General features: G+C 58.5%; 4 protein-coding genes across 4 annotated transcripts; 2 read left to right on the forward strand and 2 right to left on the reverse strand.

Annotated features, from left to right (window-relative positions):
- Window positions 1–146: 146 nt before the first annotated feature.
- Window positions 147–1,344, forward strand: FA10DRAFT_300017 (hypothetical protein). Its single transcript, XM_025524783.1, has 3 exons — window positions 147–295; window positions 367–1,103; window positions 1,171–1,344. Exons 1-3 carry the CDS (start codon window positions 193–195, stop codon window positions 1,249–1,251), a joined length of 921 nt encoding a protein of 306 aa, XP_025378601.1. The 5' UTR covers window positions 147–192; the 3' UTR covers window positions 1,252–1,344.
- Window positions 1,295–4,123, reverse strand: FA10DRAFT_265259 (HCP-like protein). Its single transcript, XM_025520983.1, has one exon. The coding sequence runs from the start codon at window positions 3,887–3,889 to the stop codon at window positions 1,430–1,432; it is 2,460 nt and encodes an 819-aa protein (XP_025378602.1). The 5' UTR covers window positions 3,890–4,123; the 3' UTR covers window positions 1,295–1,429.
- An 856-nt stretch (window positions 4,124–4,979) lies between these two features.
- On the reverse strand, window positions 4,980–6,698 carry FA10DRAFT_217732 (hypothetical protein; the record flags this gene model as incomplete). The annotated part of the gene is made up of 1 exon (XM_025518515.1): window positions 4,980–6,698. A coding segment is annotated over one exon (1,719 nt), but the record flags the coding sequence as incomplete, so codon positions are not given.
- Window positions 6,699–10,266: 3,568 nt separating this feature from the next.
- On the forward strand, window positions 10,267–13,899 carry FA10DRAFT_238872 (DUF1793-domain-containing protein). The gene is made up of 5 exons (XM_025519154.1): window positions 10,267–11,021; window positions 11,129–11,473; window positions 11,543–11,679; window positions 11,758–13,273; window positions 13,354–13,899. Exons 1-5 carry the CDS (start codon window positions 10,538–10,540, stop codon window positions 13,743–13,745), a joined length of 2,874 nt encoding a protein of 957 aa, XP_025378604.1. The 5' UTR covers window positions 10,267–10,537; the 3' UTR covers window positions 13,746–13,899.
- Window positions 13,900–13,916: the final 17 nt, after the last annotated feature.

Below are 13,916 nucleotides of genomic sequence, written 5' to 3' on the forward strand. Positions count from 1 at the left end.
TCCAGTCCGCCTGAGGGCCATTGCGAGCAGGCTCTCTTTCTCCGTCCCCCTTTTAAACAATGAGGCTGAGGGCTAACGCGTCCACGTGTGCCGAGAAGAAGGCCAAAAAAAAAAAAGTAAACGCAAAGCAACTCTCCAGTCAGGAAGTCTACGTCAATTCACCGAACCGCAGAGAGGAGGTGGGCTCCCACGATGCAAGCGACGATCAGAGGCCGGGCAAATCTACAGGTCGGCCCGACGAGCCTGGAGCAAGGCGTGATTGCTGCGCATGATGGCAGTGCGCTCTTTTCCTTTGGTGGGTTTGCGCTCACAAAAGGCGCCAAAGAGCAGACTGCACAGAGAACTCACGCTTCTTGAGATTCGCAGGCCCCACCACGTCGCTTGCGACTCTGAGCGGGCCCATGGAGGTCCGCCTGCGCGACGAGCTCACCGACCGTGCCGCGCTCGACGTGAACCTGACGCCGCTCCAGGGCGTGCCCGGCGTCGCATGCACCTCGTTTGGCCAGGCCCTGCACGACCTCTTTGCGTCCGTCGTGCTGCTCCACCTCTACCCTCGCGCGCTCCTCCAGCTCAACGTCCAGACGTATGCACGGCCCCCCGCGAGGCTGCTGCGCGGGGACAAGCTCGTGCAAGAGACGCGGCCTGACCCGGACCGGACGCCGGGCCTCGCCGAGCGCGCGGCGCACATCAATGCGGCCTCGTTGGCGCTCCTCGACGCGCGCACGCCCATGCGCGCCACCGTCGTGGCCATTTGCGCCTGCTACGTGCCGCGCGGGACACGCAGGTTGCTCGACCGGAGTGCTTGGAGGCCAGACTCTGCGGCGACAAATCCGTCGCAAGGCTTGAAAACGGACGGGACGATGATGGACGTGGACGGGGACGTGGCGCAGGAGCTGGGCCAGGAGCAGGAGCAGGAGCAGGAGCTAGACGGCGACAAGGACCTGGTCCTCGATCCATCACCAGCCGAAGAGGCCCTGTCGCGGTCCGGCTTCCTCTTTGCGTTTGCAATCAGCGGCGCGAAACCCCTGAATGGCGACGAAGGAGGCGCCGGATCAGCCGACGTCGTCCTCTCGCAGTCCTCCGGCCGCTTCTCCCTGAAAGAGGTATGTATGCGTTTACCCATCCTTCTGCTTTGGCATACCGCTGACATTTTCTTCCATCTCCACAAAGCACACGGCTGCGATGAAGGTCTGTCGACAGGCAAGCCGACAACTTATGGCCAAGTTCCGGGAGAGCATCCAGACCGTCTGAGAGCAACGTCAAGACCCAACGCAAACTCGTGTATCATAGTCAATCTTGGGGAGTTTAATCGAGTTCACATTGCATAGAGAGGACAAGACAGACAGACAGAGGCCAGGGTAATAGCTTGAGATGGAATCCAGGGAGAGAGTGATTGAGAGCAGTGTCCGTTCGAGCGCGGGTGCGTGTGCTACATGATGGTGCAGTCCTTGTCGTCCTTGACGGGCTTTGCCGCGAAGCCCATCTCGGAGAAGCTCTCGTAGACCTTGGCCGGCGTTTTGGAAGCGAGGGGTATATCATCGCCTCCACCGCCGCTGCCGCCGCCGCTGCTGCTCGGCTGAGGCTGTCTGGGCGGCATTGGCCGTGGCGAAGATGCTCGGGGCGGTGGGCCTCCGACACCGAGTCTGGCGGGAGACTGCTGCTGTCCGCTGTTGTTGAAGCCGCTGGGCCGTCGTCCTCCTGAGTCATGGGCCGGCTGTCGGGGTGGTTGCTGCTGATGCTGCTGTTGCTGCAGTGCCGCAGGATCGGGCATCATGACCTCGGATGGCGCGGGGAGCAGCTTGTCCGCGCGCGACGCCGCGTTCTTATCCGGCTGATTTGTCGGCAACGGCGGCGGCGGAGGCGCAGGATCCTGCAGACGGCCCCGTCTACCACCGGCCGTTTCCTCGACCATCTTCATCGTCTTTTTCCTGCTGATATTGCGCACCTTGGCCTCCTCGTTGGCCGCGTTGCTGCCGTTGTTGTTGTTGGCCTCGCTGACGCCCTGGCGCTGGTTGCGCTTGTTGATGATTGTGTTGCGCTTGTCCGACAGCATCTTGGCCTCTGTCCGCTTCCGCTGCAGCTTGACATCGACGTAGCCCTCGTGCTCCTTTCTCGACAGCGTCTGGGGCGTGGGCGCAGCGAGGGCATCGAGGCGCTCCTTTGCGTCGTCGTTGCCGTGCGCCATCGCCTTTCTGTACCACTTTTTCGCCAGCTCGAGGTCCTTTGTGCAGCCAACACCGACCTCAAAGTAGTAGGCCAGTGCGAATTCTGCGCTCGGCAGCTGCTTGCGCGCCGCCTTTTCGGCAAAGGTAAATGCCAGCGCCTCATTCTTGTCAAAGCAGCCCTCGGCGCCGCAGAGGAACCACTTGCTGAGGGCCATGTCTGCCTCAATTTCGCCGCCCTGCGAGGCCAGGCTGTAGTACTGCACCGAGAGCAGGGGATCAAAGGAGCACTCGAGCTGCGCATACTCGTAGCACCAGCCACACTTGTACTGCGCCGGTGCAAAGTTGAGGTAGGCCGCCCGCTCGATTCGTCGGCGCGCCTCAGCTTCCAGGTTGGCCACGGGACGGCCGCCAGCGCTGTGGAGCAGGCTCTGCACCACCTGCGCCGGCACCTCGACGTGGCTGAATTCGCCGGCGAGGAGCATGCCGTAGATGTATGCGGGCTGGGGCGTGTCCTCGTCTGCGCCATCGGCGGCCTCGCGCAGGAGGGCAATGGCCTTTGGCTTGTCCTGCGTAACCTCGAGCTGGCCCAGCAGGTTGGCCATGCCCATGCGGTAGACGCAGCCGACGTCCTGGACGCTGCACCCGCGCTCGTAGGCGTCCTTTGCGCGCGTCACGTCGCCCAGCACCTCGTAGTCGCGGCCGATGCGAAACCAGCTGGGCGCATGGCCCATCCGGGCCGAGAGCTCAAAGTCATTGAATGCCGACCGGAGGTCCTTTCGATGGTACGAGGGAAACGAGCCCGAGGCGAGGAGGTCGCCTCGCAGGAAGAGGGCCTCAGCGTCGGGCCGGGCAGCCTCGGCCATGCGGTTGATGTGCGAGATGGCCTCGTCAATGTGCCGGACGAGGCTAGCGTCGCTGATCTTGTTGCCGTCGTGCTTGCGCTCGACAAACTTGATGACCTGCTTTGCCCACCGCAGTTTGCGCCGGTCATCGCCACTAGCCATGGCCTTTTCCCGCATGACGCCGAGCTGAGCCAGGTCCGGCACGGGCACGTTGAGCGAGGGCGGCCCGCCGCTCGTGGACGATGTATTGTCGGACCAAGCGGCCCCCGTGTGGTAGCCATGGCTCTCGCTGCTGGCCCGCCGAGCACTGGCCAAACTCAGCTCGTCGACCGAGGCCGTCAGCGACTGGAGGGGCCCGTGGGCGGCGGGGCGAGGCAGATGCGACAGGTGCTTCGTCGGCGGCGGCCGTGCTTGGGGCGGCGAGGGGCCTCCCTGCATCAGCATCGGGCTGACTGCACCCGCTGCCGAGTGCGGCCGCTGGCGTGGGTCTGGAGACGCGAGGAAGCCACCGGGCATGGCCGGTGGCGAGCCCACCACGAAACCGGCGGGGGGATGCGGGTGGCGCGGCATTGGAGCTATGGCGTTGTTGTTGAAATACGATTGGGACTGCTGTGGCGGCGGCGGCGGCGGCGGTGGTGGTGGTGGTGGCGAGATGAGCTGGCCTGGAACAAAGCCGCCACCAGAGGCACTGGCGTTAGTGTGGGGGTGAGGTTGGTGGAAGTAGGGCGGTCGCTGCTTTGGCTGGTGATGGCGCATCTGCTTTTCCCGTTCGAGCGCACCTGGCGGATGCGGCGGGAGCGGTGGTGGTGCTGCCGGTACTCCCATGCCACCCCGCTGGCTCTGCTGAGCATGGCTTGAAGAGGCCTGTCGCGGCATGCCCATGGGTGGAAATGGCGACGAGGTCCCAAAACTTGCCGGCAGCTCCGGCAGTCGCGGAGGACCGCCGTTGCCCGACATGTCTCTTTTACTTTTTTTTTTTTTTTACCCCTCTCTTTCTCGCTCTGGGAATCGTCTCGGTCGATGTAGCACGCCCACAGAGCAAAGCAGGGGAGAAGAAGTGGGGCAACCGTCCAGCGAAAAGAGCAAGGTCAAGGCAGGCGAGGTAAACCGACGTGCAAGCTCCTCGAAAACGAGAAAATAACAAAACAGGTGGTCACTCTGCATGCCCAGACCCAAATTTACACATCAACACGTACTGTACAGTATAGTACAGCTAGTACGTGTGGGCTAGTGAGGAAACACGGCATGGGGGGAATCGAGGAAAATTTAGTACAGCCACGCCACACGCGCCATCCATGCAATCTCGGCTTCTCACTCTTCTCACAACTTCTCTGAACCACGAACCAACAGTGGAGAAGAAAAAATCAAGGCGTTCCACAGAGACAAAATAGACCTAAGAGAGAGAGACAAAGAAACAAGGGAGAGAAAAAGCAATATTACTGTACAAAGTAGACCCCAGGAAACCCGAGAGAGGTCGACAGAGATGGACCTCGTAATTAAAGTAGTAGTAAAGATAGGTATCAGGAGGAACGGGGCGTGATCGGCATCAACGCTTTTGAAGAGGTAAGGTGGCGATCGGCGGCACAGGTCGTGATAAGGAGGGGCTGGGAAAAAAGCGGGTTTCGGGACGGGGAGAAGGAGGAGACGGAAGGAACGGGGGCCATGACGGGCCAACCAAAGAATTTTACTTGTAGTCGCCATACGGTGGCTCGCCGACGATGGATGTCGCCTGCGTTTCATCAGAGCCGGAGCCGGAACCGGAGCCGGAGCCAGAGTTCGTCCCAGTGGTAGGCGTCGACACGTCGCTGATGTGGCCACCCGCGCTCATGTGCAGAGGGGCAGAGTCGGACAGGAAGCGGTGATTGTTGGGTTTGAGAGCGTTGGCCATCGAGACGGCCTGGTGTTGGCTCTTTGTCCGCGCGGGGCTAGGCGGCGGCATTGTCGTGTTGATCATTGGACGACCACCCGACAAACGGCGCTGGTGGGCGCGCACTTGCTCGCGAAGCCGCTTGTTGGCGTTCTTGAGCTGGTGCAACTCAAACACCCATGAACTGCTCCGCTGCGTCGAGAGCTCGGCAAACACTGAACCAGTCGAGGGTTCACCCGCTTTGCTCATGCCCCCGTCGGCCATGGGTATGGCCGGCATGGAGGAAGCGTGTGCAACGTTTGGCGCCATGTTCAACTGGACAAGATCGACTTTCTGCGTAAAGGCAAAGACGGTTGGCATGCCCGTACCCCCACTTGTTGACGAGGGGATAAACGTCGTGAGCACCGGCCGGCCCAGAAGCGCGTGAGCAACGACGGTGACCTCGCTACCGTTCAAAGCCTGCGAGAGCGCGCCTTGTGCTTCCGTGTTGGTCAACTCGGAGATGTTTCTGCCAAAGATGTCGACACCACCGTTGCGCTTGCTGAGATCGCTGCGATCAATGACGTCGCCGACGGATCCAGAGGTCGAAATGACGAGACCGTCGGTCGACATCTTGGACCAGAAGCCAGGTTCGCGGGCGTCGAGGGTGCGACGAGCCTGTTCCCACGGTAGATTGTACACCGGCCGTGGTCGGCCAGACGAGATGACGACCTTGCGGCCCTTGCCCTGCTCCAAGTGAAGCTTGCCCGAATTCTCGATCCAGGTGTGACCGTGATGCTTGTGACGCATGCGCATAATGAGATTGACCTGGGGCCCAGTCTGGCCGGCACCGCCCTTGGTCGGCGGGTTTACGGTGCCGTCGTGGCGGGCCCACTGTCGCGCGGCTGCGGCAATACTGGCGTTGCTCGTTGAATCTTTGAGCTCTCGGAACACAGGCACCACGTCCGAGGGGTGACAGAATTCGCTGATACTCCTTCCAACAAGCTCTTCTGCCTTGTAGCCCAAAAGGCGCTCGACGGAGGGTGACACGTAGAGGAAGGTGCCCTTCAGCGAGAGGACATGAATGAGATCGTGCGAATTGTCGAGAAGCATTCTGGCCCATTTGTGCGTTTCGTCACTACCGCTGCTGATGATGTCAGCCAACTCGTGAGCCATGACGGCGCGCTTTGTAGCCTCCGCTTCGACAGGATCCTGCATCTCACGGTCGTCGTCCCTCATCACCGTCGTTTCCCCAGCAGCGATAAGAGCGCTGGCTTGGTCGGCCTTTTGCTGACTGTAGTTGACAACGTAGAGGCCATTAGGCTTGCGCTCCAGCACAGCACCAGGCTGCTCGACCAGATCGACCTGGAATCCAACGAGGAACACGGGCTCCTCGCTGTCGCCCCAGCCGATGGGAATGATGGTAACGAGATTGATAAACGGCGAACCGTCGCGGCGATAATTGATGAGACTGGTCTGGCACTCTTGGAAGCGACTGCAATGCTTCTTGATATGGGCGACTGCACCGTTGTCGGTATGCATGCGCTCCGAGCCAGCTTCGACAAGGCCGTCGGGTGATTGGAGGAAGCGGCAGTTACGACCAATGATCTCGGTGCGGTCATAGCCAGTCAGTTCACAGAATGTGTCGCTGCAATGGACAATGGGCTGATCCGGATGCTTGGCGTCAACGATGGTAAAGGAGCACGAGAGGTCGACGGGCCCAATGGTGATCTTGGGGTTGGGCCGCGTCGAAACGCGCATCAGGGCGCCGAGGAGATCGAAGCCAGTCGAGGTGTATGCGCGCTTGGTGAGAGCATCAATGTTGCCAAATTGACCGTTATAGATGTGTGTGTCGAAATCCTGCTCATTTATCTGCACCTGCGGCGGAAATGTGGCGCTGACAGGTGTCTGGACTTGCGATGCCAGCTGTGATCGTTGCTGCTGCTGCTGCATCGACTGCGACTGGTCAAAAGGCACGGTCGCGGTCTGACCGTCGACGCGATTGCTCATCGACCGTTTCTGGTGGCGGCCGCTGACCTTGGGATTGACCACACCGTGGCCAGCTGCCTGTCCACGGCGTGAGAGCCTGCGACGCTCCTGGATCGTCAACTCCGAGGCGATCTTGGGACGCGGGGTTGCGCTCGATGCTCTGGCCGCTTGGCTCAACGGCACGCTGGGCGAACTGTGGCTGCCGCCCATGCTGCGCTGGCCTGCACCGCCAAGACCGGCCGAGGCACCGCCGGCGGCACCACCGAGCTGAGGCATCCAGTGGCGGAGCTGTGCAGTGTGGTGTGCAGCAATGCGGGCACGGTAGGATGTGTCGATTGAGCCGTTGTTGTTGACGGTGGTTGGCACCGTAGCAGCAGCACCGTTGTCGCTGACGGTTTCACTGTTCATCTGCGAGGGCGCAGAGTCCTGGACGCTGGCTGATGAGGAAGCCCACTCTGGCAGCAGGGTGCTGGGGTCGGCCGACATGCCAAAGTCGACGAGCGAATCAACGTTGTCGAGGGTGTCGACGAGGTCGTTACTCAAGGCAGTTTGCGATGGTTGACCGAATTGACCGTCGCTGCTGGCCAGAATGCCGTTGCTGGGCGAGTTGAGGAAGGCGGCAAAATCAAAGTTGTTCGAATAAGACATGGCGGGATGGAGAACTCGAGGACGCTTGGAATGGCGAGGAAAAGAAGAGAGAGAAAGAGTCTTGGTCAGGAAGTCGTTAAGAGAGCTGGAAAGAGCCGCGGAGCGAGCACTGGCGTAACGATATCGGACGCCTTGATGTGCAACAGTGGAAGCGAGCTTGCGCTTCTGCTGACGGTGAAGAATGACTTCTTCAAACGGCAGCTCCTACGACGTAGCTGCTCTTTGGGGGGTTAAAAAGCCGAGAAATTCCCAGCGACGACGACAGAGACGTCGTCAAAGGGTCGACAAAAACGAGGTGGTGCTAGGGACCTTGGCGAATCCTGTAGCGATTCAATTATTATTATTTTTGGTGAGTGCTGTTGAAGCCAGTGTGTGATCCCAAAGTCTATCCGGCACCAATCTATAGATACTCACGGAAGGTCCAGCAACCAAGCAGGTTGGATCTCTCTTCTGGGAGAGAGAACGAAAACGATGACGAGGCTGCTTCAAATAGACAACGCAGCCCCCTTTCTTGTTGAGAAAACGGGGAAAGCTGCGCCTATGTCGTACGTCGGCTAAGCTTGAGGAAGCTCAGTTGACAATTTCGTCAAGGAAAATTGATGTAGTTCGCTCAGGAGCGAACGAAGGGTCGTGAGTATCCAATTAAACGTCTCCTGTTGAGACGTAAGAGATTGGCTGTTGTTGGAGAAAAAGCTGGCGAGTCTTGCGGTGTCGGTGTGTGAAACAAGGCGGAGGTAGAAAACAAGGCGGAAGCACAGGTCAACGGCAGAGCGATTATCGGCTGCCTATGTGCCTCTCTGCTGCTTTGCTAGCTCCTGGTAACGACCGAACGCGAAGGAGGCCGCGCAGCTAGGAGTGACTCTCTCTTTTGCTGTTGAGCAGAGAGAGGAATTGAGTGTTTGGTGAGAGTGGCTTCTTGCGGCCGGTCCCTTGCGAGTGAGTAGTTGTCGCGCGGTGAGTGGACCGCTTCTTTGACCTCGAGTATCGACTTAACGTAAGTTGAGTCGCGAGGTACTGGACAGATCACCCTAGAGAAACGGTGATGATGATGGTGGTGGTGAGAGGCGCGCGTCGCTGAGGTGGCGGTAGCCCTCTGTCCTGGTCCCGGGGGTGGGAAGGGGGGCCCAGTGGCCGAACAATACTGCCGAATTCAAAAAAAAGAAAGAAAAAAAAGGACAGAGGGGGAAAAAGTGGACCAAAGGAATTCAAAGCTCAGGGTCCTATCCGTTTTTTTTTTTTTTCTTTTTTTGGTGACTTATTCAACTCTCCTGCGGCTTCCAGGCATCAGGACAGTGTGCTTTGCGCAATAAATTTGTCTGGATTATTGTATTCCCTGAATAGCAAATTTGGCCCGGGTGGCGAGGCAGCGAAGGAGTCACCTTCAAAAATAATGTAAACCAACTGGGTTCACCAACATTTGCGCTCATTGGCCCGCCCCGTTCCCCTCTTCCACGGTAGTCGCCGAGCGCGGGCGAGCGAGCTCAGTCCCGGCTGCTGTCGTTCCAGTAATGAAACGCGTCGCGTTAGTGGCCCCTCTCCCGTTCGCTGTGGGAATTCAAGGGTTGGCACGGGAGTCATCCACCGGACGAGGGCGAATATGATGATGAGGCGACCGAACGGCGGAGACACAGTTCGGATACTCTTGTTGGGACCGACGGACAGCCAGCGGGAGCACGCCTGCGCGGAAATCTAGAGCTAACTTGTCCGTGTATCTTCTACCCTGGGGCGGACATACTAGGCAGCGTCGCCGCCAGCCATTAAGCGGACCTTTCCTGCACTGCACATCTAGATAAGCATCAAGAAGAGCGTCTTAGAGTCTCCTTCCAACGGCATTCTCGTGCCGTGTTGGCAGTTGGAACACGAGAGAAGTTGAGCTAGATCTTTTGTGAACAGGGAGAGCGTCCAACACATCGCTTTTCCTCCTCGAGAGAGTGTTAATACTGTTTCGGAGGTCTGTGTCTGCCAGAAAATGCGTTTGCTGAGCCTCACCTCGCTTATCCCTCGATGCGCTGCCAAGAAGCCACGCCAATCTTCAGAGAGAAGTGCCGGACGTCTTTGGCGGCTGGGTCGACGGTGGCCTAAAAGAGTGCATGACGCCGGTCGCACCTCGAGACGAACCGAAAAGAAGCCCAATCGAGACAACATGACCGCAGTGAATCTTGCATCCCGCTTTAAGTGATCATGAAGACAGAGTTCGAGTCGACTTGAGGCCTGACGGTGCGCTGTGACCGACACTGCCGCCCAGTGCAAGACGAATACGATGGCGCCACGTGAAGCCTGACGCGATCAAGCTGGGCAGAAGGTGCGAATGTGGGGAAATTCACCCTGCAAAGGACAGACCATGCACGATTCCTACTTCAGTAGGCCATGTGTACGTACATCAGTACGATACATGTGCTCTTTTCTAGCTCTCATCATGCAGCGCGTCAACGATCACACTGCGTCTATGCAACATCCTCTGCCGAATTAGAGTGCTGTCGTAGCAGCAGCTTCATATAATTCTATATTGACCAGGGGATCAAGCCTTCGGAATACCTACAGAGAAATCCGAATATGGAGTGTCCCTCAATGTATCTGCTCGTTTGCCGGCCTCGTTTCTGCCTGGGTAGATCTGCCGAGTGTTGGCTTGCTGCAATGCTCTAATTTGGAAGCAACACAACGGCCAAGCTCCTCGGAGGAATAGAAGATGCGAAATAGAAGGTGCGTGCACACTAGAAGTAGGCTGACGCTAGAGGCGCGCGCGGGGGTCATCTCCACATGAACTGCCCCCTCCTGGCTCTTTTGAAGCCCCTCATCTTCTAGACCGTCTCCGCCCTGAAGTCTCCGCTAGAGTCCACACTCTGTTGCCAGGACCCGCCTGAGTCGATATCAGGCAAGGGTTCTCCTCCTATTACTTCACCCTCCTTTGTCCGCTACGCTCTCCCGGCCGCGGCCTTCCTCCTTCCCTTTTCCCACTTTTGATTTGGACGACTTTCGTTATTCCAACTTCTACGCCCTCTACGCCCTCGCTCTCTACTTTGCGCGACTTGACTTGATCATCGTTCGACATGAGGCTGCGGAGCGCCCTCAGCGCCGCACTCGTCGCTCTGACGTTTGCCTCGGTGCCCGTGGAAGCTTCGCTGAAGAAGGCCAACCAAGCCGAAATCTTTCGTGCCTTGGCCGACCTGACTCGTGACCCAAAGGACCGCAAGGTGCATGATGTCTCCAAGATCAAGAAGCTCAGCAGCCACGACTTTGGCTACCAGAAGCAGGGCGTCGACTGGGAAGTGCTCAAGCCTGCCAGCACCAGCTCCGCCAGCGGCGACCGCTCCTCGTGTCCTAACACTGCCCAATTCTCGATCCAGCCCCGTGGTGCCGGACAACACATCCCACCTCTCGAACTCGAATCGTTTGTCGCCAAGCGGGACAACGACGATGCCAGCAATGAGCACAGCAAGGGTACCACGGTCACCCTTCCTCCTGGACAATACCAAGCGAGCGAATTCTACCCTATCAAGCCGCCTAGCATTCCTTTGGCGGTCAAGGGACCATGTGCGTGCAGACTGTTCTTCTACGCAAACACACATGAGCCCGTACCATGCTAACTTATTCCTCCATTCCTTTCCCCTCTTTATTCTCTTCTGTTTCTTCTCCTCCAGATCTCACCACCTGGGCACCTGCTGGCCGCCTGGAGTCTGCTTCGCCGCCCAACGTCGTCGGAAATGGTGGCTACCTGGCGGGCCAGGACGGCTCCTTCTGGACCTCTTCTTACGGCGCAGACGGAGACTACCGTATGACCTGGACTGGCTACATTCGCATCGACAACACGACCTATCAGTGGATGGGCGACGGCTTTGGCACCACGGTGCGCTCGGGCAGCAACGCCAACCAAAAGAAGGTCACGTACACCTCGACGAGGTCCATCTTTGAATTTGAGGCCGATGGCGTCGCATTCAACGTCACCTTTATGACGCCCATCTGGCCCAACGACTACCTCCGTCAGAGTGAGTAGCAAACATAATAGTCGCAATCGTGCGCCTCTCTTGCGTTCCCATCCCTGACATTCCACGCAGGTCTGCCGATGAGCTACATGCACTTCGAGCTCGACTCCAGCACAGCCCAAGGCAGGAGTGTGCAGCTCTACACCGACATTGACGAGCGGTGGGTGACGGGCCACGACTATGATTACGAGAACTACCCGTACCGGATGGTGAGTGGCTCCTGCTTTCGCTTTCTATACGCATGCAGAGGAGACCGCTTACGTTTGGCAATTGACTGTCGTACCCAGGAATGGATCGACGACCACAATGGCACTTCGATCTACTTTGTCGAGAGGACCAATCCGCAGCGCTACACGGAATTCCGCCAGCGCGCCGAGTGGGGCAATGCTGCGTACGCCATGAGGAAGCGTGCGGGCATGTCTTCGCTCAACCAGAACAACGTCTTTGCCCAGCTCCAATTCCTCAACACAGGCACCCTCGCAAAGAAGCATGACCCCGTCGGCGGGCCCGACAATGCCTTTGCGTATTCCGTCGACTTCAGCGGCAAGGGCGGCAACGACGCCCTGTTCGCCGTTGGCCACGTCCGTGCCCCTTACGTCAACTACATCAAGAAGCTCGACCAGCCAGCCAACAACGGCACAAAGTCGTACCAGCAGGATCGCTACGGCTACTGGATGTCCAAGTTCCCCAACTTTTCTGACATGGTCAGCTTCTTTATGGACGACTTTGAGAACGCACTGTCGCACTGCAAGCAGCTCGACGCCCAGATCGAGAGCGACAGCAAGGCCGTCGTTGGTGGTGGTGAAGTCGGGGACCAGTACGCGGCCATTACGCAGCTCAGTGTCCGGCAGGCGTTTGCCACGATTGAAATCACGGTGCCGTACGACAACCAGACATACAACACGTCAGACACAATCATTTTCCTCAAAGAGATCAGCTCCAACGGCGACATGCAAACCGTCGACGTCTTCTTCCCTCTCTTCCCCCTCCTCACCTACCTCAATCCTTCATTTTTGCGCGACATTATGAAGCCCATCTTTGAGTACACCGAGTCGGGCTTGTACCCCAACAAGTGGTGCGTCCACGATCTCGGCGTGTATCCAAACGCCTTTGGCCACAACGACGGCAATGACGAGCCGATGCAGGTCGAAGAGAGCGGCAACATGATTTTGATGATGCTCCACTGGGCCCAGATGGTCGGCAAGAAGGAGGCCTTGCCGCTGCTGCGGCAGCACTACAAGATCATGCAGCAGTGGGGTGAATTCCTCATTTCTGACTCGCTCATTCCCGCCGAGCAGCTCAGCACCGACGACTTTGCTGGCCAGGCGGCCAACCAGACCGACCTGGCAATCAAGGGAATCGAGGGCATCGCTGCTCTGGGCGAAATCGCCACTTGGCTGGGAAAGAAAAACGACTCGCTGCGCTACGAAAACATCTCTTCGACCTACATCCAGGCCTGGTACGGCTATGCGCTCAACAGCAACGGCACCCACACCAAGCTCCTCTACCAGGACGACAAGAGCTGGGGCACGCTGTACAACCTGGCATTTGACCGCCTCCTCAACCTTCGCCTCGTGGCAAAGGAGATCTACGATCTGCAGGACAAATTCTACCCCACCGTGGCCGAATTGTACGGCGTGCCGTTGGACTCGCGCTACAGCTGGCAAAAGTCCGACTGGGCCATGTTTGCCTCTGCCACGGCCGCCCTCAAGTCGACCAAGGATCTCTTTATCCAGAAGCTGTACAAGTTTGTCTCGTCGGGCCGCACCGATGCACCCTTCATCGATCTTTTTGAGACGCAGAGTGGGTCCTTCGACCAGTGGCTACACATCTCCATTCGTAATGCTGACTCTTCTTCTGACTCTTCTTCCACCCAACCACAGCCGGCGACTTCCCCAAGCAGCCTTACACGCCAAAGGTTACCTTCCTCGCCCGGCCCGTCGTCGGCGGTCACTTCATGCACCTCGCCCTCGACAAGGCCAACAAGCTCAACAATGTCACCGACTACAAGTACGGCCCGCCGATCAAGAAGCGTTCGGGCAAGCAGTCTACGTCGGCGCGCCTGACGATGCAGCAGCAGCAGCAGCAGCAGCAAGACCGGGAACAAGGTGGCCTGTTTGCCGGTCTCCTTTCCCCACCTGCTCGTCCGAGCAAGATGATGACGTCTACGTCGGGAGTGGGCAGCCCCGCCCAACAGGGCCGAAAGAAGCTGGCTGCTCAGCAGCTGTCGAAGCAGGCGCCCCTCATCCACAGCGACGACCTCTCCGACGTCTGAATCGATATCAGTCGCGACCTTGGACGGTCCAGTGCTGTTTGATGACTCCTCTGCTTGTCTCCTGCCACTGCGATGTCGTCCTTGCACTAGACCAATGGCCTACCCTTGTCATGACAACCACACAAATGAGCAAATTGACGAATGATTTCCCATGACTTGCCCTTGTACTAT

The sequence above is a fragment of the Acaromyces ingoldii genome (assembly GCF_003144295.1).
Source record: "Acaromyces ingoldii strain MCA 4198 unplaced genomic scaffold FA10scaffold_2, whole genome shotgun sequence".
NCBI lineage: Eukaryota > Fungi > Basidiomycota > Exobasidiomycetes > Exobasidiales > Cryptobasidiaceae > Acaromyces > Acaromyces ingoldii.